Source organism: Trichoderma ghanense, assembly GCF_004382785.1.
Source record: "Trichoderma ghanense strain CCMA-1212 chromosome Unknown scaffold_0, whole genome shotgun sequence".
Taxonomy (NCBI): Eukaryota; Fungi; Ascomycota; class Sordariomycetes; order Hypocreales; family Hypocreaceae; genus Trichoderma; species Trichoderma ghanense.
The window spans coordinates 1,321,231-1,343,636 of record NW_027395663.1 but is presented as its reverse complement, the minus strand read 5'-3'; the positions used below and the strand labels follow the sequence as shown (position 1 = coordinate 1,343,636).

The 22,406-nt window shown below is 55.7% G+C and overlaps 9 protein-coding genes across 9 annotated transcripts; 4 read left to right on the top strand and 5 right to left on the bottom strand.

Moving 5' to 3' along the window:
* Window positions 1-743: 743 nt before the first annotated feature.
* On the bottom strand, window positions 744-1,224 carry CCMA1212_000472 (uncharacterized protein; the record flags this gene model as incomplete). The annotated part of the gene is made up of 2 exons (XM_073697939.1): window positions 744-1,008; window positions 1,061-1,224. 2 exons carry the CDS (start codon window positions 1,222-1,224, stop codon window positions 744-746), a joined length of 429 nt encoding a protein of 142 aa, XP_073562836.1.
* Window positions 1,225-2,898: 1,674 nt separating this feature from the next.
* CCMA1212_000471 (putative oxidoreductase) lies at window positions 2,899-4,085 on the bottom strand (the record flags this gene model as incomplete). The annotated part of the gene is made up of 3 exons (XM_073697938.1): window positions 2,899-3,122; window positions 3,232-3,254; window positions 3,364-4,085. The coding sequence occupies 3 exons, from the start codon at window positions 4,083-4,085 to the stop codon at window positions 2,899-2,901; spliced, it is 969 nt and encodes a 322-aa protein (XP_073562833.1).
* Window positions 4,086-4,547: 462 nt separating this feature from the next.
* Window positions 4,548-6,151, top strand: CCMA1212_000470 (uncharacterized protein; the record flags this gene model as incomplete). Its single annotated transcript, XM_073697937.1, has 2 exons — window positions 4,548-4,736; window positions 4,802-6,151. The coding sequence occupies 2 exons, from the start codon at window positions 4,548-4,550 to the stop codon at window positions 6,149-6,151; spliced, it is 1,539 nt and encodes a 512-aa protein (XP_073562834.1).
* A 459-nt stretch (window positions 6,152-6,610) lies between these two features.
* Window positions 6,611-8,965, top strand: CCMA1212_000469 (uncharacterized protein; the record flags this gene model as incomplete). The annotated part of the gene is made up of 1 exon (XM_073697936.1): window positions 6,611-8,965. One exon carries the CDS (start codon window positions 6,611-6,613, stop codon window positions 8,963-8,965), a length of 2,355 nt encoding a protein of 784 aa, XP_073563477.1.
* Window positions 8,966-10,355: 1,390 nt separating this feature from the next.
* CCMA1212_000468 (uncharacterized protein) lies at window positions 10,356-12,284 on the top strand (the record flags this gene model as incomplete). The annotated part of the gene is made up of 1 exon (XM_073697935.1): window positions 10,356-12,284. One exon carries the CDS (start codon window positions 10,356-10,358, stop codon window positions 12,282-12,284), a length of 1,929 nt encoding a protein of 642 aa, XP_073563476.1.
* A 413-nt stretch (window positions 12,285-12,697) lies between these two features.
* Window positions 12,698-14,533, bottom strand: CCMA1212_000467 (uncharacterized protein; the record flags this gene model as incomplete). Its single annotated transcript, XM_073697934.1, has 1 exon — window positions 12,698-14,533. The coding sequence occupies one exon, from the start codon at window positions 14,531-14,533 to the stop codon at window positions 12,698-12,700; it is 1,836 nt and encodes a 611-aa protein (XP_073563479.1).
* Window positions 14,534-15,236: 703 nt separating this feature from the next.
* Window positions 15,237-17,419, bottom strand: CCMA1212_000466 (ABC1 family protein; the record flags this gene model as incomplete). Its single annotated transcript, XM_073697933.1, has 2 exons — window positions 15,237-15,281; window positions 15,365-17,419. The coding sequence occupies 2 exons, from the start codon at window positions 17,417-17,419 to the stop codon at window positions 15,237-15,239; spliced, it is 2,100 nt and encodes a 699-aa protein (XP_073563478.1).
* A 470-nt stretch (window positions 17,420-17,889) lies between these two features.
* CCMA1212_000465 (uncharacterized protein) lies at window positions 17,890-19,057 on the top strand (the record flags this gene model as incomplete). Its single annotated transcript, XM_073697932.1, has 3 exons — window positions 17,890-17,973; window positions 18,039-18,706; window positions 18,775-19,057. The coding sequence occupies 3 exons, from the start codon at window positions 17,890-17,892 to the stop codon at window positions 19,055-19,057; spliced, it is 1,035 nt and encodes a 344-aa protein (XP_073563481.1).
* A 795-nt stretch (window positions 19,058-19,852) lies between these two features.
* CCMA1212_000464 (uncharacterized protein) lies at window positions 19,853-21,586 on the bottom strand (the record flags this gene model as incomplete). Its single annotated transcript, XM_073697931.1, has 1 exon — window positions 19,853-21,586. One exon carries the CDS (start codon window positions 21,584-21,586, stop codon window positions 19,853-19,855), a length of 1,734 nt encoding a protein of 577 aa, XP_073563480.1.
* Window positions 21,587-22,406: the final 820 nt, after the last annotated feature.

The window sequence follows — 22,406 nt, the reverse complement described above, 5'->3', positions numbered from 1 at the left end:
CGGTCAAGCGCACGCTCGAGATTGGGTGGGCGCTGCCACGGGATATCTTGTCGGTCTCGTCGGAACTCGAAGCTCTCCCCGGGGTGGTTTGTGCACGCGGGAGATGGAGATGAGGGGGGAGAGGTGGGAGAGGGCAAATGGCGATTTCAAAAAGCACCTGCTGGCGACGTACAACCTGAAATACGAACAAAGCCTATTGCTCGAAAGGCTTGGGCTTTTGGGGGGGCGCTGCGATGATAACGACGTCTAAAGGCCGGATCTGGAATGCACCCGAGGCAAGCGATTGATTTGCGTATCGCAAACTGCTTATTGGCGTGAGACGTGAGACGATTCAGACACAAGACGAGACAGGATGAGACTCTGCGTGCCCGCGATACTTATCTCGCGCGCCAAGGTCGAGATAGCAGGAGGAGATGGCAGACAGGCAGAGGATCAGCCTTGCGATGGGACACGGAAAGAGTCAGAGTTGGAGAGTCACGACGAGAAGAACCGGCGAGGTCGACCATTTTAATATCTAGTGCAGGCCGGTGCTGATCATGGCATGGCAGCAGCTCTCGTCCACTGGCGACCCTCCACCAAGTGGCAAGGAGCGACTCTTGTCGCATTTCCACCGTGCGGAGGCAGTTGTGATGGGAGACGGGGAGGCATGGGAGTGTACAAGCACAGACACGGCCGGCTGCTGAGCTCTCGGTATGCCGGATGGCGAATTGCGGGGGAGGAGCAGATGGTAGATGATGTATCCCCTACAGGGCCGCCAAGCAGCGTCTACTGAATGGATGTACAGCATAGTATAGTAAGTGCAGCACCCCAACCGCCAGACCGTTCCATCCCAGGCGTCTATTAGTCCTGACTGTGCCTTGCGTGGCGCTGCGCCGGTGGGTGGTGGTTGAATGCTGCTCCGGCTGAATGGAGGCTGGCATCAATACAGTAGGTGGGCGGCAGCGAGGTGAGTCCAAGTCCTCTTTGCACGGCTTGGGCACCTCGTACGAAGCGGCAAACAGGCTTAGCCTCGAGAGATGGTCCAGTGAGCTCTTGCTAGATTATACAACGAACTCTGTACCTGATTTCCAGTTCTACGAGGTTCACGTGCCGGAGGAGAAGCAGCGAGACATGACCTGCGTCATGATACATGCACAAGTGTCCAGCTTCGCGTATCACCGCTGGTTCGGCGTCAGGCGGTGCTTTATACCATCCAATGCCATCATTCCTCAGACTCTTCAGCATCTGTCTCGTATAGTGTTCCGTCTCTTCAACACCCACGGAATCTTCAAATGGGCTCCGTAGCACAACTCACTATTGCTACTAGTACTCTAAGGTAGTTGTAAGTCCTGGCTGATGAGGGCGAGAATGCGGGGTTTGCGCCATGTCCTGCTTTCAGCCAGCCCAAGAGCGCAGATATGCAGACCAGCAGCAACCAGCGGCCGAAGCGACGTCACCCGCGCTTTTCGTCAGCCAACGCACATGCTCCGACGCATTTTCGTACTACTAATTAATCTACATCCTGTAGCCTGTGCTGTTGCGTCGTTGCTAGACGGCATGGACAGGAGGTGCATCAAGCAACTTGTCTTGATTGACGGGAACTGGAGATCCCAGTTTCACATGCTCAGATCTAGCTGGCATCACGGCTCTGGGCTTCCGCCTGTCCTTGGAACCCGCCCTGTCTCACAAATGCTTCATCCATGACGTCTTGCCCGTCAAGTTCTATTTATTCTCCCATCTCTTTCATCCGACTGCCGGGATTTTATGGAGCAGACTCGATTCCACCTGCGAGATGCTGGTCCGAGCTTCTTGCAGCAGCTTTGACGGCCGCTGTGGAGTCTCGACTGGAAACCAATCTGGTTGATAGTGGCGGGTTTTAGAGCAGCCGAAGTCGATTCATCGTGACTCCTAGCAGTGAGGCCGCGTAAGTACTGGTTAGATGCAGCATTACTTCATGTCTCAGAGATATCAGAAAAAAAAATATGTGAAATGCCAGTATATTGCAGACGGTGTAGATAAGAAAAGCGAGGGATTTCAGATTCTTGACTCGCTGCTAGAAGACAAGGCATGGGTGCTCTTACATACACGGAGTATTAACAAGTCTGTACCCACCTGGAAGGGTCGAAGCAAAGCTGCCCCAGAGCTCGGGAGTCGGTACGGAATCCCTGCGGGGAACTTTGCAGAGCCTCTGTTCTGTTCCTTTTCCCCGTCAGCTTCCTCGGGTAAGCAGTGTCTCTTTCCGACGAGCTTATCATCTACTCCTTTTTTACTTACAGACACAATACTGCAGTTTGCCTTGGTTCTTCCGTGGTCGAGCTGATACATGTAATGCGTTGACCGTGCTTCAGCATTGCCGGTACCTGTGTAGCAAAATAGCCTTTGGCGAGCCACTGAGCCGAGAATTCCCGGCCTCTTGCGCCCTTGTCTGCACTCGTTGGCTCGAGTTGAATGTGGATTTCACCACTTGTTTCCGTCCGTTGGCGAATGGTTGTTGGCAGGGTACTTCGTCTGTTATATGGCCGGCTGTTGATTGGCTCTCCTTTTGGGCTACTGGTATTACATATTCCTGTACAACCATTGAACGGCCAGGCGCATTCTTGGGCTAGTCCAAGGGGACATGATGCCTCTGGATTCATCCCCCAATACCGGAGACTGAGCTTTCAACGACGTTTTCCAGGTCTGGCATTAGATGCTCTTTCCAAGCTGGTTTACACCTCAGCGACTCCGTCTAGCTCCGTGGGGGTCTAGGTTAACGAGACAGCTTGATAAGATGCCAAATCCTCTGGCGCGCGTAGTCACAGTTGATGGCAATCTACTCCGTAGGAATTCCAGCATCATGTTGCCAGGCAAATGAAGGCCAAGAATATCAACCATCATTATACATTCCTCAAGCCTTCATCGCTCCAAGAAGCTGCTCTTCTAATACAGCGACGGAAACCTCAAAAGGCGACCTCCGTCAATGACAATGACCAGCCCGTTGCAGTACGCCCCTGACCTGGAGATCAAGTACAGAATCGTGCCCGCCATGTCCTGGTCGTTGCCCATCCTCTGCAAGGGTATGTACTGCGCCGGCACCCTGCCAGGAGTGTCCGAGCCCTCGTTGAAGCGGTTGACAATCGGCGCGGCCATTTCGCTCGGGAACACTAGATGAAAAAAAAAAAGGGGGCGGCACTTTGTCAGTACGGTGTGCAATTGCCATATCCGAGGTTATTTTCGTGCCGATGGCGGAAAAGGGGGGCACGTTTGACTTACATCCTGGGGCAATGCAGTTGGCCCTAGATGATAAAGATGGGACTCTGTCAGTCGAATGTGCTAGCACGGAGGCTTACTCAAGAGCATCAAAAGAATAAAAAGGAAAACTCAGGATAGGACGCTGATAATCACCGGATATTCCACCGCGGCAGGGCAGCGGAGAGGTGCCTGGCAACGTGTGTTGCCGCAGCCTTGGACTGGCCATATGCCCAGCCTCCAGGAGCAGCCTTGTTGAAGCTGGCGATGGAGCTGGTCACGATGATCTGAGAGCTCTGCTCCAAGTTGCCCTTTTTGTTTCCCGCATCGAGGAGCTTCAGGAAGGCAATGGCGGTGAACCAGACTGCGCTCGTGTTGACGGCGAAGGCGTTTGTGTGCTCCTCGAAGCTGATGGACCAGTTGGAGTCTGCCCACTCCTCAAGCGTCGTGTCGTCCTGGAGCTGGACGGACTGGGGGCCGCCAATGCCCGAGTTGCAGACCAGGGCGTTGAGGTAGCCGGTGTCTTGCTTGATGAAGTCGACGGCCTCCTGCAGGCTATCCTTGGAGGTCACATCACACTTGACTGGGACGACGTTTGGGCCGAGAGAGGCTGCAGCAGCTTCAAGCACCTCGAGTCGTCGGCCGCCGATGTAGACTTTGTGGGCACCATTCTTGGCTAAAGCTCTGGCCATCATGAGGCCAATTCCTATAGGAAGGGGGAAAACGTCAGCCACACAGTCACCTGAGAACTCTGCATCCCACACTGAGAATCGCCTCATGCACTCACCGGTGCCACCACCTGTAATGAAAGCCACAAGTCCGTCGACATTGAAGAGGTTAGCGGCAACAACCGCCTCGTCCACATCTGAGGCCGTCATGTTGTTTATACAGGAAGTTGAAAGGGCTTATAGAAGAGTGATTTCCAACTCATACGAGGTTGTATCGGTCGACTGTTCCCGGTGTGCAACTCTACTATATCTTGTTGTAATTTTACTCGAACAACGTCAGTCTTCCTTCACTACTAGGTATTTCCCTCTTTTGCCCCTCCCAAACCAGATGGATTCTCCACCATTCTCGAGGTCCAGGAACCGTCCAAGCCATCAAAACCCATGCTGTAAGTCGGCTTTTGGTATGTCACACTGTGCTGTATACCACATTAGCCCCACGATTCACGGCCCAGTCACAGTGTGACTTTACTAGAATCCGCACGCCCCGCTAGCAGCCATCGCGCAGGGATTCCCAGCGATTTTTCGAACGTCTTCGATCTCAGATCTTATCTTAGCTTCAAAAATTGCCCAGAGCAACACCAGACAACAAAGAAAATATTGTCAACAGTCGACATGACGAAACGAAAGCGCTCCGTCGCAGAGACAGTGCAGATCAAGCTAGAGAAATACCGAATAGACATCTTTCGAGCGCTGAGTTCGGCAAAGGTCCATGAGCGGAAGCGCTTCAGCATCAAGCTCCGCGAGCCCGGCATCACAGTCGCGAAGAAGACGAGGCTAGAGCGCGAGTATGGAGTGTTGAAGGTACGCCGTCCCACAAGAGTCAATGAGTCTTCACTTGGCCTTTTCATGAAAAGATTGTACTCTAGCTAACTTGGCGACTTTCAAAGTCCCTTGACCTGCGACACACGGCGCGGCACCACCTGCACACGAATCTCATTCGAATCAAGGCCGTCGAAACGTCATCAGAGATTCCACAGGAGCTCCGCGACCCCGTGCCCTGGCCAGCTCTCCCGCAGGAAGAAATCACCCTCCGGAACAACGTCATAAGCATCCTCTGCAATGCGGCATCCGTGAGACATGCCCTCGATCGAGCAGTTGCCGACATCTGCGAAACGCTGGGCGTTCCCGTTCCGGCCAAGTCGAAGCGTGTGAGGAACAAGAGGAAAGATACAGAGGATCAGCCCGCAGACAGGGAAGAAGAGGGACAGGCTGATGGAGAAAGCGCAAAGCCTTCAGCCAAGGCTGGGAAGAAGAAGGAGGCTGCGAACAAGGAAGATTCTGAGGAGTCGGATTTCGAAGGCTTCGGTTCGGATTCTGACGCTCGTGAGGGTGCTGATGAGCCCCGGCCGACGATTGAGGAGCTTGACGACTCAGAAGCGGAATCCGAAATATCAAAGTTTGCCAATTTACTAGGCGGCTCCTCCGACGAGGACGAGGACGAGTTTAACGAGGAAATACTGGCAAAATATCGAGGAACAGAAAAAGTCAACCTGGACGACATATCACTCTCTGGATCAGGGTCCGAAGACGAAGACGATCACGACGAAGGCGACGAGGAGGAGGAAGATCCAGAATCCATAACCGGCTCAAGATCACCGTCGCCAGCACCAAAGAAGAAGCTAAAGAAAGCGGCCGATGATGACGACACAGAGAAGACAGCGGCTGCGAAAAAGACAAGCAAGGAGAAGAAGGAGGAAGAGAAGAAGAAGCGGGCAGCCAAGGCTGCGGTGAAGGCAGCTCGGCCGGGCGATTCCACGTTCCTGCCTACTCTCATGGGAGGCTACATCTCGGGATCCGAGTCCGCGTCCGACATCGAGGCTCCGCGGAAGAAGCGGCGCGGCCAGCGAGCTCGTCAGGCCATCTGGGAGAAGAAGTACGGTGCCAACGCAAAGCATCTCCAGAAGGCGGCTGCCAAGGGCGGCCGGGACGCCGGATGGGACATGAAGCGCGGAGCCGTTGGCCCGGAGGATCAAGGCCGCGGCAAGTGGAGGAAGGGCGGCCGCTTGCCTGGGAGGCCCGCGGGTGGTGCTGGTGCCAGAGGCTATTCACAGGGCAGAGAAGGGCATGATCGTGAACAGGACAGACCGGCGCCTGCGGCTAAGCCGACGAAGAAGGATAACGAAGGGCCGCTGCATCCTAGTTGGGAGGCGAGGAAGAAGGCCAAGGAGGCGCAGAAGAATGTTGCGTTTGCTGGCCAAAAGGTGGTGTTTGATTAGCGTTATTAACTGTAATGTCAGTTGTCCTACATGAATGTACATGGACCTGGATAAAGCTCAATTCCAGAACAACGTTATCTTCAATTGATGCGAGACCTGATGCAGTTGATCCTCATTGCAGATATGGGATTTGATCTGGTCAATACGGGTATGATGGCTGCACTGAGGTCGAGGGTCATGCACTATCAAGGTCACAACGGTGATGATCTATTTCTGGCGATCGTCCATATCGCCTGACTTGCATCAACAGACAAATTAAATGGCACAAGCGCCTCCGTGAAGCAGTGAGCATGGCCAGGCAGCAACAGCGGAGCTGAGCCACACCGAGTTCTCGTCGACATGAAGCACAACACATCGTCAACGACAACTCCTTCGGTTTTTTTTTTTTTTCTTCCATATCTTCATTCTTCCAGTCAAACGTCAGTCAACGATATCGCATTGGTATTACAGCTCCGAGCCATGACGGGACTCTTCATATTCCGCCGCGGAAAAGTGCACGAAGACTTTGCAGGAACCCCTCGATCCGCACCGAACCCCCCGCAAGATGCCTTCTCATACGACTTGTCTTCCGTCAAGGAATCCACTCTCAATGATTCCCAAACAACACTATGCCAGCATTGCAGCGTCCTGCAACTCAAAGACGTCAAAGTCGTCCAGCAAGACACTTCCCGCGGCAAGAAGCCGCCCGAGCTGAAAGCAGACGTCCCCGGCTTCGAAGCAGACCTCGTCTATCATCGAAGGGATGTCGTTCCTCACTTTCCCCGAATGGCTGAATCCGCAGACGCTGGGTGCGGATTTTGCGTTTTGCTGCGGAATGCTATCATCGGGCATTTTAGGAAATATCCCTTGGGGCGTCTTCCTGACGACGGGATTGAGATTGTAAGGATCCGGCATTATTGGAATAGTGGGCTTTCGGCGTTCACGGTGCATAGCCCGGCGTTTGTGAGGCCTGGGCATAGGTTTGGGTATCTTACGTTTAGGGTCAGTGCCAATCGGACGGGTACGAAGCCATTATGCTTGATGAAGAAAGGATGCCATTTGAGATGGTTTGTGGATGCTAACAAGTCATGGAATTGCTCAGATCCGTGTGCTTCCATGTTTGATATCGGCTCGGAACGAGTCCCGGAAAGCGTCCTCTCTCCCGCCGGCATATTCACGTTGAAGCAGTGGGTTTTTGGCAAGGGAGAAGAAAGAGCTGCTCTACAGACGTCCTATCGGCCAACGAGACTGATATGCGTCGAGAGTCGAAGGGAATCTGGTTCGATTCGGCTCGTGGAAAGCAGTCACACTGACGTGGATGAAAAACCTCAGCCGTATCTGGCTCTGAGCTACTGCTGGGGGAGAAAAGCTCCCTCTCTTGTCACAACCAGGAGTAACTACGCTCATCTCAAGTCCTCCATCTCTTACAGTTCCCTACCCCAGCTCTATCGGGATACCGTTCGCATCTCGCGGGTTTTGGGCATAAAGTACATCTGGATTGACGCCCTCTGCATCATTCAAGACGATGAGGACGACTGGGAGAAGGAGTCGCAAATGATGGCAGAAATCTTCCGCAACTCCCTCGCCACAATCATACCGCTCCGTGCAGCATCAACAGACGACGGGTTCCTTGAGCGGAGCCCAAACATCCGGGTCCTTTACCGCTCCGACGAATGGAACGTCAGCGGTTCGTTCTTTGTTCGCCATATGCCCTTTTCATACGAGAACGCCGAGTCTGCGATACGCGATGCGCCCAGCTTCTCGGATCGGCCTGTTTCGCTCGAGCTCCAGAATTCAGTTTGGCAGAGTCGTGGATGGACGTTCCAGGAAGGCATGTTCTCCGTAAGAAAACTGTACTTTGGGCAGCTCATGATGTACTGGGACTCTCTGAGGCCCGTGGACATTATGAGAACAGAGGACAGCATCATTGACGACAAGCTGGACCGCATCGACACCGCTGAGCTGTCCATCATTCACTCGTCTGGGCCATGGCGAGGCGACTATGACTACGACGGCTGGTATTATCCAATTCTGCAATACAGCAAAAAGAAGCTCACTTACGAAACCGACCGGTTGCCCGCTGTGTCTTCGTACGCAAAGCTCATCGCCAGCAAGAGCGGGGATACATATCTGGCCGGTCTATGGAAGAACAATCTCCATCGGGGCCTACTCTGGAAGACGCAGAGGAGGGATCGCGAGACATTTGTGAAACTAATGCAGAGGCTAGCACGGCCGTCTGAATCTATCGCGCCGTCTTGGTCCTGGGCGAGTCGTCGGGGAGCCCTGAACTTGGACAACTCGGACCAGATGAAGCTCGAGTGCGATATCCTCGAGGCGGACACAAGGGTCCATAGAAAAGACGCATATGGCCGTGTCCGTGGTGGCCATCTACTGATCCGTGGAAAGGCCTGCGGCATCCCCGAGGGGAAACTGCAAAAGCTGCCGCTCGGAACGCCTTACCTTGACATGCAATGCGAGTGGCTGGTCTTTGAAGACGAGCAGTACATCGCGCAATGCGCTCTCGATTGGAGATTGACAAACGACCAGGGCAAGCAGCTTTCCCAGGCCAGCGGACCTTGCATCGAGGCGATTGTGATGCTCCTCGTGTCAAGCGGACATACGACGACTCCAAGTGCCGTCTCTAGGAAACCCCAGGAGTGGGAGGACAAGGACGATGTCCCCTCGCTCGAGGTGATGCACGGCCTGCTGCTGTATCCGACGGGGAAGGCGGATGGTGAGTATTGGCGGGTGGGATTGTTCCATTCGCTGGCGGACGAGAAGGGGGGAAGGGGATTCTTCGACCAGTGTGGCGAGAGGACGCTGCGGATTGTGTAGCCCATGTTCGTTTATTTCCTGTCGAACAATGTGCTGCTGGATCTTGCATGTTAGATCTGAAGTGACTAGAGCGCGCATGCATGAGCGCCATTTGGAGCCTCAATCCGGAGTTTGGACGCTATTGGCACGATGATGCGTAGCAATCACGAACCGCACTGCAAGGGAATTTCATGCATATGCAGTCCATCACATGGGTGATATCCAGGGTATGACTGTTCGATGCATTTCCGACACCCGCATCCTGTCTGGGGTCAGCAAAGAAGTTCCAGAAACATTCCACTCTTCTCTTTCTCCCTCCAAATGCTAGGAACTGGTAACCAAGCTGTTGATGATGCTGTTTGCTTGGCTCAGTGTCCGTGCTTTGTTCGGCCTTTGTCCAGATTCTAGACATGGGTCATGCGCACGTGCGAAAATGAGATTATGAGGTCATCATTGCTGGTTCCCGCCAAGGCAATTCCCATCCATCCATCCACCCACCACAGAATGAATGGCATCTCGATCTGGGGACGGTGATGGCCTCAAACCGGGCTTCATGCAGCATCGCCTACTGTAGAACTGCTGCGATCAACGTGCAAAACGTGTTTTATCATCGTTTCAGGACTAAAAGCTCCGGCAGCGGGAGTGGTGGCGAGCGTCTCACTGGCAAGCCTAGGTAGCGACTTCCCTGCTGTTGACCGTGACTCTTGTTGAGGCCTGCGAGGGTCAGCGGGCAACTGCTGCTTGGCTCCTTCATCGCCCTTCGCGGTGCGATCCCCTCCTCCTTATTCAGCGACCATGGCCCGATCCGTGACCCTCCAGAGGCCATCATCGCCCTTCGATTCGCTCACTATGCCCTGAATGATTTCATCTTCCCTGTGCCATCCAGCATCTGTAGCACCCTTTTCCTCCTCTTTTCCACACTCAAACCTCGATTGATTCCTAGATCTGCGTCACAAAGAGCCTCAACAGCATCGCCTGCAGCATCCCGCCACGCTAATTCGCCGCACCGAGTCCCTCGCTGACACCAACAGATCGGCTCGACGACAACCCCCAAGACCCCTGTCGAGACAAGCTTCACCTATCAATGATGGCGTCCGCGATGGAAGACGTCATGCGCCAGTCACTCGCCGATCTCCTCGAGCGGGAGGGTCACGAGCCAGGCTCCTCTCCAATCCCATTCCCATTCGACTACCCCAGCTTTGCGGGCCCTCACAATCGCAATTAGAGTGCATGCGATGATGAGGCTGCGGCCGGCCCGTCCAGACGAGATACTATTAGTATAACGCCTCTGAAGGGTCAACCCTGCGAGATCAAACCTTCACCCAGCATCGCGGGAGCCACGACGCACTCCTCCTCGATCCCCCTGCGGCCATATCTTGACAGACTACAACCCGGTATTGCTTCGATCGCCATGGAGAAGCTCAAGTCTGAAATGAGCGCTGGCTCCAAGGCCGCCAGCTACCCCAGTCTTGCTCGAATCTCCAAATCCGCCGGTAACGAACCCGGTGAGAAACGATCAATGTCTGTGCAAGAGACGAGTCGTCCCCTGTCTTCTCAACCACCGTCCAAGATATCCCGTCGCAGAGCGACGAGCCAAATTGCTTCCCCTGTCGTCGTTTCTGAAGTGGCCATTGCAGAGAAGCCGCACAACGCCGCCCAGAGCCGTCAACCAGAAGACGGGCCCAAGTCGTACTACCTCATCAACCCCAAAGTTCCCGGTTCGGCTTGGTATATAACCAAGGGAAAGAGGAATTCCAGCAAATTTGAATATGAAGTCGAAAGAGTACCAACTCGTCTTGTCCATATCCAGCCGAATCGCATAGGCTACCTGGTAGAGACAGCAGTTCGTGACGATGTGACTGGGGCTGTTGCAGATCAATCCATCTCCTGGACCCCCATAAGCCAGAATGATCCTTCTACTATCACATCGTCTTCCACAGAGAGAGTCGACAATGCCACAGGACCGCAGCCCGGTAAAAGGGTGAATCGGTTTGAACGAGATGATTCGGAGGGTGAAGTCGGCGCAAACCCGCAAGACGAGTCGGACATCATTCTTGAGCACAAGGACATTCCCCTCGTCACGAAGAGTATTATTCGCCAGCTGCGCATTGCTGGATTCAGACAACACCACCCTAGCATGGAACGAGACGAATATTCGTGGTCGGAAGACGACGAGGAGCTCGAGAACACCATCAAGGCCAGTCTAATGGACTTCAGGAGTCCAATACAACGCAGCGATTCATCCGAGACATGCGTGGAAGAGGCCTCTCCTCACAGCAAACTGCCGGCCCAGTCTGCGTGGGAGAACGCAAATCGACATATGAAGCCGCGACCATCTGTAGTCGCCGACCCAGCGATCACGTTGAGCACACCCCAGACGGCATTCACCGTCGCCGAGTCCAGTCACAGGCACAAAGGGAAGCGAGAAACATCATCAATGACAAGGCTGGTTTCGCCGCACAGCATCACGGCCATCACCTGGACGAAGCATAGTGGCCACTTGGGAGAACCGTCCGGGACGCCAGCTTCCCCCACTCCGCCAAACGAGGACTCGGCAGAAACGCGCCCAACGTCCTCTTGTGAGGACCATACGCAGCACCAGGAGCTGGAGACATCGCAGGCCTCGCTTGGATCTTCCAGCCTTGCGTCGACAATTACGTCGTTTCCGAAACTTCTTTCCCGTCATTGTACTCGCGAATGGATCAAGCCCATCGTCAACTTGGAAGATACCTCTACAACTTCTTCCCACCAAGCAATGAATGCCAAAGTTGATGGTCGTTCTCGCCGCCACCAGGCGCACTTTGATGAAGATCCGGTGTCAATGAGCTGGGACGGCGATACTCTTCATTCTTCCAACGCCTCAGGCTACTTTACGAGTGAGGCTCCGAGCGCCCGGCGCTCAACGGTATCCCCGTCTTCAACGAGGAACTTGAAGCACTTTGGATCTCACCTTGGTTCGGCGGCGCATCGACGTCGGAGCATCCCAGCCGAGGACTCCAAGGCCCCTCCTTCGCACGACCACTTCTTCCCCAACATCCTGGGCAAGTTCTTTGCCGGCCGGAATCGAGAAGCACCTGGAAGTCCCGATTCGGAAGAGATACCAGACTCCGGCGCTCTGGAGCCTTTCAACTCCCCGGCTCACGATCATCTGCCAGTGACCACTCCCAGGTCAGGATGTGGATCGCCTCCGAAGCACACGCCTACCGTGTCGTTGGAAGATCGAGCCAGGATCCACGAGGCCCTTGTTGGTGGGAGCGGTGCGGTGGTGGACAGACGTCGCCGAGATACGTGCTCGGAGGATAACAGGCCTCATGTGTGCGCGGATGACATGGATAATTGAGGGATGGAGGATCTACTAAATTGTGAAAATACCTGGACAAGAGCAGACTTTTTACCTATGTAATATCTTGCATGTAATCCTAATATCCTAATGTAATAAACAATTGTGCTCTAAGATATGATGAGAAAAATGCCTAACGCTTTGTGTTATTGTTTGATGCAGTCTATGAACGTACAGATCCTGCAAGACTCAAAATCTGCCAGGCATGCATAAAGTAGATAGGAGAACATGACCAGCCCAGCAAAACAAAAGTCACTCTTACATGACACCCTTCTTTGCCAAAGAGAAGAAGTGGCAAGCCACATACAAAAGGGATATTCATTCCACAAAATCATTACACTCCGCATCAAAACCACCTTATATACCATGTACCATTTTTCTTTTCCCCGACAAAGACCACGAAAAGACGGCGGTCAAACCGCCTTGGACGCCCGCGCCTTGTTCTCCCGATGCCTCTTCTCCTTGGCCGCCGTCTTCCTGCGCGTCATCCACGAGCGGTTCAGATCCCGGCGGTTCTCCCAGAACCACTTTTGGAAGTCTGTCGTGGCGGAGTGCCGTCCCTGCGCGGGGCCTGCGTCTCCCTCATCATCATCATCATCATCTTCGCCCTGACCCTCGCCCTCTTCGTTTTCTTCGGGGTAGTAGTCTTCTCGCAGGGCATTGGCCACGTCGTCCTCCATCTCGACGTCTTCGTCAGGCGACTCCGTGCCCCAGAACCGCTGCGCGCGCGAAGGATGCGCGGTGTCTGGCGTGGGGGCGGCGCTCCGGACGTTGCGCCATTCAAAGTCCTGCCGGGTAAAGGGCGTCATGGGCGCGAGGTTGGCTGGGGCGGCAGCGGCTTCGGGAGTTTCTTCCTCGAGGTCGTCTTCGTCGGCTGCGCCGAAGAAGCTGAATGGCTCTGCCTCCTTGGGGGCGGATGTGGGGTTGTTGGTGTTGTTGCCGTCGGGCTTGGGGCGCTTGTAGAGGGCTTCGAGGGGGTGGACTTTGGTGCTGCTGCTTGTTGGGGTTTCGGGGGGAGGGATTTTGATGGCGAGGGGTTTGGTGTTTGAGGGGGTGGATTTGGATGGAGGTGTTTTGGAGGAGGATGGTGGTGTTGCTTGTGCTGTCGCACTTGAGGACTGGCCTTCTTGCTTCGCATCTTCTCCCTCTTCGTCGTCCGATTCGTCGCTGTCGCTTGTGTCATCGCTTGAAGTATCGCTCTCGTCCTCCTCCTTATCTTCCACTTCAGCCTTGGTCACGACTAAAGAGGGAACTTCTGCCGCCTCTTTCTTCGTTTCTTTCTTGACTTGCTGTTTGGAAGCAATCTTGGACTCCACCTCAGAATCCTCCTCAGAATCCTCTTCGTCTTCAGAAGAAGTGCCTTCTGATGAAGTGCCGCTACTGCTGGTGCTATCATCATCATCCGACTCCGCGGCCGCCTTTTTCGGCGGAGGTGCTTTCTTCGGCCGCTGCGGAAGCTTCTTCTTTTCCTTCTCCTTTACTTCCTCCACGAGATTGCCTTCCTCGTCCACCCACCCCTTGCCATCAACAAACTCAGTCGCCGTCTTCCGATCCGTTGTCGTAGAAGTCTTGAGAAAGCTCGGAAACTTCGTAGTCTTTTCGAACTCGTGGATGACGACCTGTCGTGAGCTGCTGCCCTTCTTCTTGCTCCTCTTCTTCTGCTCCAGTTCCTCGGGCGCCAAGTTCTTGATCGTGTTCGGCGGCAGCTTTGTCTTTAGCAAGCACTCCTCTCCTTCCGTGTACTTGGACTTGGGCCGCTTCTTCTTCTCTCTCTCCTTCGCCTTGTCCTTGTCTTTGCTCTCCTTGTCCTTCCTGTTCTTCCTCTTGCTTGTCGTCGGCGCCTCGGTCCAGCCTCGCTTCACCTGGCGATCGTGCAGCGCCACGCCCTCCAAGACATCCGGCTCTCGCTTCCGCTTCTTGGACTTGTCCTTGTCATCCTTGGACTTTTTTCTCTTCAGTTCGACAACTTCGTCCTCCGCCCCGGTGGGCTCGACCCGCGTCTCCGGCCGGGCCTTTTCGACGCGCATCTTGCAGCCCTTGAGCGTCGTCCCGTTGAGCTTCCTCCTCAGCTTCTCCGCGTCCGCTTCCGGCAGGTCGACGAAGCCGTACCGCCTCTCGGGAAAGGTCTCGAGGGTGTGGTATGAGATGTTGCGCGCGGCGGGCAGCACCGAGGCAGGGATCACGACCTTGACCAGCTCGGCATCAAGCGGCGAGATGTGAAGGCGGACAAAGTCGCCGGGGTCGCCCATTGGAAGATCGAGAGAGGACGGTGCAATGATTCAAATCATGTACCGCCTTTTGAAAAGATTACATGTATAAATAATCGCGCAACAAAGTCGAGACTTTTTCACCGTGGTGTAACGCAGTTAAGCGCCCGTCATTGGGAAAAAAAGGAAAAAAATCTCCTGGAAGCGCTGCAAATGCGATAAGGAGCTTTTGGAAATTTTAGCGGGTCCAGGAACGAGAGCGCGGAGTAGCGGCGCTGGTTGTTCCGTGGGCTTATTGATGAGATGTGCTACCCTGAAGCTGCTGGAGATGTTGGCCGCAATCCATGATTTACGGCAAAGAAAATGGATGAGAAAGGGAATTAGGCTTGTCATTAGTTTCCAGATGCAAGTGGGGTAATACAAGGCGGTTGGAGCAAGATGTGAGGCCAGAGATCTGGTATTTCATGCCAGGTATTCGTTAGGTGCATCTTCTCATGACGATGAGGTGAAGTACGATGCCCAAGACTCCAATCATTAGCCACTTGACTGTAACACGGGCAAATTGAGCTCAAGAGACTCGTTTCTTTCAGGTTAGACACCGAGAAACAACGACTCATAGCAACTGAAATCTGGTGTATATTGAACCCATATAAGACAACGCCGCCCAAGCCATCTTACAAGAACTACAACTCGCTCTCTATCTTCGAGGAATCTACCCTCTACTCTATAGACACATCTGATACTTTTATACATTAGGGGATAGGAGATCGTATTTGACGCATCGTTCCACCTAACAAACCATACGTTAGCACGGCCGAAAATACTCACCATTGACAACTGCAGGGAAAGGGAGGAGGCTATAAAGAAACTCACATCGTCAACGCTAGCCTGCAGAAACTTCCTCGTCTCCAAGCCCATCCACAGCATAATCATCGAGAAATCACCATGCTTCGCCATGGCCGCGCCGCTCTGAGCACTCAGCTGTCTCAGGATCGGCAGCGAAGTGCTAAGGAGATCGACATCGGGATTGAGACTCCGCCCGATGCCCTCCAAGAGCAGAATGCTGATGACGACGTTGACAAAGTCGCCCTCCAGGCGGACGTGGTGGTTGCGCACCATGGAGAGCACCTGCTGCAAAATGTCGCCGATCTTGACGTTGCCGAGGGCGAGGGTGCGGCTCTTTACGCTGAGGACGAGATGCTGCATCTTGAGGGCGAAGACCTCCTTGTCGATGACGGCCTCGGGCTGGCGGCACCGCTCACACATGAGATGGCCGGCCTTGTAGCCGTCAAACTCGGCCACGGCTCGGAACAGAGCCAAGAAGTTGTCGCGGTTGACTGCGTTCAGTTCCGTCACGAGACCCGTGTCAAGGAAGCAGAGCTGCGGACGATAGCCCTCCGCGTCGAGCTTGGCCAGCTCGGCCTCCCATGCTGATTTATCCTTGCGGTGTCGATGGGGGCGTAGCCGTTCCAAAACCTGCTCTGTGACGTCGACATGGCGGTCGCTGCCGTCTGAAGGGGACGGCTTCTCACTAGACCGGCGCAGTCGAAGATTTGGCTGTGCGGATTGGTAGAAGCGAACCATGATATTGCCCGGGTGCAGGTCGGCGTGGACAAAGTTGTCCAGCAGCAGCATCCGGAGAAAAGCATCCAGTCCCTCATCGGCAATGTCGTGCTGGAAGACGCCGCCTCCGTTTTCCATAAAGTCTGCCAAGGGAATGCCCTGGGCAAACTCCTCAATGAGTACATTGCGAGTGGTGAATTCGGAATAGGGGATGGGGAAAGAGGCTGTCGTCCTATCTTTGAAGTTCTTTCTAAACCTCTCCAGGTTGGCGGCCTCTATGCGTAGGTCCAGCTGAAGCTTCATCATCTCCCCGAATTGGGCAACCTCATCCGGTAGGGAAAGCCATTCGATCGTGGGGATAGCATTCAGTATGGTGGCGAAGAAGCCCATGATCCTCAGATCGCGCTGCACGATGCGCTCGACGTTGGGGTGTAGTACCTTGACTGCGACGTATGTCGATGGGACTGGATTAGGGGAGCTCTTTAGGACGGTGATCACGCGCTGCTTCACGTTCTGGGTCAGAGGATGTGGCTCCTTGGAAACAACATCCTGCTCCTGTGGCAAGGCGAAATCGGGTTTGAGCTTGGCTTTGTAGACCTGTGCGATTGCGCCCACTCCAAGGGGCGTCTCGTGGAACTCGTCAAAGATGTCATCGAAAGAACGTCCGTTGAAGGCAGCCTCGACCGTCTTCCTGGTCACGCGCATGGAGTGGGCTGGCGCATTCGAATGCAGCTTGGACATGGCGTCGCACATGGCGGTAGGAAAGATGTCGGTCCTCGAGGCCGCCCACTGGCCGAGCTTGATGAATGCAGGGCCCGCCAGCTCCATGGACTTGACAAGGAAGCCATACCACCAAAGAGTGCCGCTCCTCTCGTCGTCCTTGTCGGGATGCCGCCGCCCAAACCAAATGGCAGGGACCGAGAGAATGACGGGCACGAAGATGACAACGAGGTGCAGGAAGCGTGTCCCGGTGCAGATGGGTTCCCAGATGTAGAGATCCCAGAAGAGCAGAATCTGGTGCGTAAGCCGGGAGATGCCTTGTTCATCATCGCCAATGGTTTTCCGAATCTCCTCGCGGGAGACCTCCAGCATACGATGCTCGCCCGTCTTATCGCTCTCGCCATTGTCCTCCTGGGAGAGCTGGATGAAAGCCCCAGTGCCCAGAGCGGCCACGCCGGCCGAAGAAGACAGCGCCACCCTGGCTCTCGGCCCTCCTCCTCCTCCTCCTCTCCATGCCGCCCGTCTTGCAGTGTGAGTCCAGCCGTGCAGCCTCGCGCCGCTCCCACATGCCGTCTGCCGCAGCGCTGGATGCGGTCGTAATAAAGTGCGCCAACAGAGCCGGCCCAAGACGAAGCCGGTCCTCATGTCGGCGGACAGTCTCACGTGGTCAATTCGGGGCCGGAACGAGCCGAGATCATAGTCGAAGCCTCATTGAAGAGTCTCTAGGCTGGAAGAAACAAAAGAGAGAAATAGAGACAAGTCGGAGCCTCGGTGAAGTCATCGGAGAATCACAAGCTCCCGCGTCCTTCCACGGGAATCCCTGCCAGTTTGCCGGACCCGATCGGTGACGTAGTGGAGTGGTCACGGCGATAACCCGGCTAAACACGTGAAGAAAAAAAGTTCGAAGTCGGGCGGATTTGGCTGTTGGCCGGAGTGATGCGATAAGCAGTTTGGTGTTGGCTTGCATTTTTCTCGCCTCAAACCCGAACTTTCCCCTCCATCCACTTCGTAATACCCTGACGCAGATCCTACCTATTGCATGCGAACAGCGACGCGCAATTGACAGTTTTTGCAAGTAATTGATCTATATATTACCCTTATTACTGAATATCGCAATGGGCTGGTTCTGGGCCGAGCCGCCGCCTGAGGCCGGGATTCCGCAAGGACATCCTGCCGTGCCTCTGAACAAGGAACCTCCGGTATGAACCGACTCAATCAAGCCTTACTCTTGGTTGAAGCTGGACAGGAAGCTGACAAGCAGCAGCCCGGATGCCCGATGCACCAAAAGGCTGCCGATGCCTTCAACCCGCACAAAGCAAAACCCGTCCAGCCCGTCGAGAAGCCGTCGTCCTCCGGCTGCCCAGTGCCCCACGGCTCGTCATCGCCTCTGCCGCCGTCTTCCTGTCCCGTGCCCCATGGCTCTCGTAACCAGAAGGAGGAGGAGGAGCCCAAGTCAATACTGTCCCAGCTCAATCCCCTAAACTACATGTTCCCGGACCTGTCACAGAAGCCCGCGCCCAAGCAAACAATGGCGTTGCCGACGGAGCGCGAAGAGTCCACCATTCCCAAGGGCTCCGGCGACGGCACGTGGGAGTATCCGTCTCCCCAGCAAATGTACAACGCCCTGCTGCGCAAGGGCTACACCGACACGGACATCACGGCGGTGGAATCCATGGTCTCCGTGCACAACTTTCTGAACGAGGGCGCGTGGCAAGAGATTGTTGACTGGGAGAAGCGGTTCGGGCGCGGCCTGTACAGGGGATGGCAGGTGTGCAAGCGAGGAGAGGCGCATGCGGCCGAGGAGCTGGACCGGCACTGGGATGGGGTCGAGGTCAACCCGACGCTCATCCGCTTCCAGGGCCGGCCCAAGGATCTCACGCCCAAGGCGACGATGCTGCAGGTCCTGGGCTGGATCTACCCTGCCAAGTTTGGGTAAGGATGAAGCTTTCTTACGACGACAAAGGGGAAGAAATGAGGCCGGCTAACGTCATATTAAACAGAACTGACCTCCCGTTTGATCGTCACGACTGGTACGTCTCCCGCGACGTCAACGGCGAGAAGAAGGAGATCCGCTACGTCATCGACTACTACTCCGGCGAGCCGGAGCCGACCGGAGAGCCCGTCTTCTACCTCGACGTCCGGCCCGCGGCCACGCCCCTGGGCGCTGCCGAGCGCATCATCCGCTGGAGCACCGACGTGTGGTGGAAGGCGATAGGGGGCGACCAGCGGGAGCAGAACCCGCAGCCCTTCTTTCGCCACAACGCCGTCAAGCCTTGGGGTTGAAGTGAGTGGTTCCTTGAGGATGAGGATGAAACATGAGCAAGAATGATGAGCGATGAAGATGCTTGTGGCTCTTTGGTTGCTGCCCGGGTTTGCTCTCTTCGGTTCGACAATCTCCCTACACACCTTAACTCTTAATGACCCATGCTTGTATCTTTGTACATTATCATGAATGGAACAGGCGTTGTCGTATTACAATAGATCTCATGACTTACTCTCTGCATGTTACTTCGTGAAAGGCCATCGTGTCCAAGTATTCTAATCACGATACGTGCTACCGCAGACAGAACCACAGAGCGTCACGGCGTCTTGATCAGGAGTCAAATCATATAAACAACAAAGAGCATCCTCGCGTGGAGCCACAATCCACGATTCTATCAATCGAGTTATTAAAAGTTAGACGTATTGACCGTAGCCTGGACTATCCTTCCGCTAAAGATGAGCCATGATTCCCTTCCCTCCCACCCCCCATCCCCCCTTCAGATTCGCTGCATCCACGCTATATAATGGTGTCGTGGCAAGCTACCTACTTTATGGACATTGCTATGTTTCTTTCTTATAAACGCCTGGCAAGCAGCGAGGGATGACTTGTTCCCGTAAAACCAGCTCCTAAAGATAAAGAAAAAAAAAGTTGACATGAGGAAAAAGAGTGGAAAGAAAGGGGTATCAAATGTACCCGTCGCTGTCAATGAGACCTCGTAGGTCATATACACTGGTATTCGCTGGTTATTGAATCTGGAATGATTCCTTCATCGCGGCGGTCGAGAACATAACGTTATAAGATAGCTGCCGCTTGCTTCAGTCTGTGCTGGCACTGAGATCCATCGGCTTCTCCCAGAGATTCCGCAAGAGTGCCGCTACGCCGTCCTCTTCCTCGCCGCCCACGAGACTAGAGCCACTAAGTCTCTCACTCAATCGGTTCATGTCGTCTCCTTCAAAGCCGGAATCCGCGTCGCTGGTCTTCCCTGATGACCCCCCCAATCTGGTGGGGAGCAACTGGCGTCCCTCCGGCATGCTGACGTTTCGAATGTGGCGGATCGCGAGGTCCGTTGCTGATCTCTTGCTGGTCGTCGTAGAGCCGGTGTTGGCACGAGGAATTCTCTTGGTCTTGTCGAGACCAGGCAGCTGGCTGAGGCGATTCAACGATCGCACAATGGGGTTCTGGTGGCGGCGGACAACCAGGTATTCCATGCCCGTTCGCTCCAGGAGCTTGCCGACGCGGGGATCCCGACTGTTGCCTCCATCGTGTCCCGGGTCTCCGATGCCAATGAGAGGCCCGGCCCCTACGACTCCGCCGACGCCAGGGACTGCCTGTCCGGGCTCGAGCGACGAGCTGGCCCGCTGCAGGTTGAGCTTCTGCTGCGTGCGCGAGGTGTTTGCCGGAGGTGCAGCCGTCCTCTTGGCGGGCTTGGGGACCAGCGCGCTATCTTCGCTTTCCATCGCAATGGCGTTTTCACTGGGAAGCTCGTGAGACCGTGACAGCATGGTCGTCCCATGTGGCCGCTGCGGTAGGCCCTCGGACCGGTGGGAGCCTCCTGCGCGAACTGGATTGTAGAACGAGCCCTCGCTGGTGAGGCCCGAGCTAGGGACCTCGACGAAGCGCGAGATCAGCCCGTCGTCGTGGCTGCCCGCCGACGGCGAGGGCTCGTGGGTGCCCGGCTGGAGGGTCGCGTGGTCGGCGGGCGACAGGTACTTCGGGGCGGCCTTGGCCTTGGCCATGGCGATGTCGGTGGACATTTGGGGCGGAGCGCCGTGGGACGGGGTCCTCTGCAGTAGTCGCGTCGTCGGGATGTCCTTTTGCTCTGCTTCTTTGCGAGCGGGCGGCGAGGACGACTCGGGCGGCGCTGCCAACGCGCTGGGCGTCTGCGGACGCGAGTTTGCCGTGCTGCTGCCGGGCGGGTAAGAAGAGTGCGTGCTGCTGTTGAGCGACCCCTTTCGCGAAAGATAGGGCGAGTTGGAGCCGCTGGCGTCAACCCATTCGTCTTCCGCGTCGTCGGAGCCGAGATCGAAATGGACCTGCGACTTGGTTGGCTTGTCGGCCTTGTGGATGCCGGTGCCGCTGGAGCTGCGTTTCAGCTTGTCGGCGGACTTGGGGCGCTTGCTGATCTCGACATGCGACCGGTTGCGCTTCAGGTTGCTCTGCGACGGGCTCTTGGGGATGGCGGCGTCCGGGTCCTGCTGCGGCAATTTGGCGTCGCTGGTGGCGCGGCGGTGCGGCACCGGGCGCAGGGCGAGCTGGGACTCGAGGTCGGTGGGCGAGCCCTGCTTGCGGTGCAGGTTGACGCGCGACGAGCTGTGGTTGTGCTTGTGCAGGCCCTTGCTGGCGGAGGGCACTCGACCGTGCAGGCGGCCGACGTGGTGCTGCTTCTGGTGCTTGGGGCGAGCAGCAGAGGCGTGGCCCGATGAGGCGACGGTGTTGGCCTCGCTGTGGTCGCTGGCATGGTGGTTGAGGGGAGGCCGCTTTGATTGGCCGGCCGGCGCAGCTGCAGCTGCAGATGCAGATGCGCTGTCTTGGTCGCTCTCCGAGGCCATTGCGGTTTTGTTTGCGTCAAGGTATGGAGGTCTGCGTCAAGTCTGCGTCTGGCTCGGGCGCCTGGCCTTGCTGCCCGTGAGGCTGCCGCAGACGAGCGTCGTCTCGTGTCGACGGCTCCCGACACGCCGCCGTCGCCTCGATGCTGATGCCGGCGATGGTCCTGGCCGTGACTTGCAACAGCCCTGGACCCGACGGGATCCTGGTGGAGGGTGTGAGACACGTGTGAATGGCTGTAGCAGCAGCAGCGGGTGGTCGATGTCGGCTCAAAGCGACGCGATGCGACAGGCGGCTTTCCGGGCGGTCCAGGGGGGGTGGCAATTGACGGCAGCGCCTGTGCGAGTAGTACTCGGAGCTGTGCTTGTAATCAGGCAAGGTAGGTAAGAATAGGAGCAAGACGCTGCTGCGACCTCTGCCGTGCTGTTATTATGCCTGTACAAGCCGTGCCGTGGCAGTCGGGGAGAAGGAAAAGCTGGACGGCCGTAAGCGGCGAATTGGCGCGGCAGGCGAGGGATTGCCGGGTTGCACAGGATGCTGGCGATGCTGGAGCGAGAAGCCGCGAGATGGAGGAGGAGGAGGAGGAGGGCAGGTCGGAGAGAAGCAGATGGAAAGACGGTGACTGGGCCGCTATTAAACACGGAGCGAAAAAAAAAAGTGCGATCAATTGATGCGTTTGCTATTCGCGGCAGGTGGAGGGTTGAACAGACTGGAGACGGAGAGTGCAGACTGCACATGTAATTGTCATGCCCTAAGAAGGGAATAGTCGCTGCTCCCGAGAACAGACCGCTGGACTGGGCCGAGAAGGAACTTGGATTAAGAGGA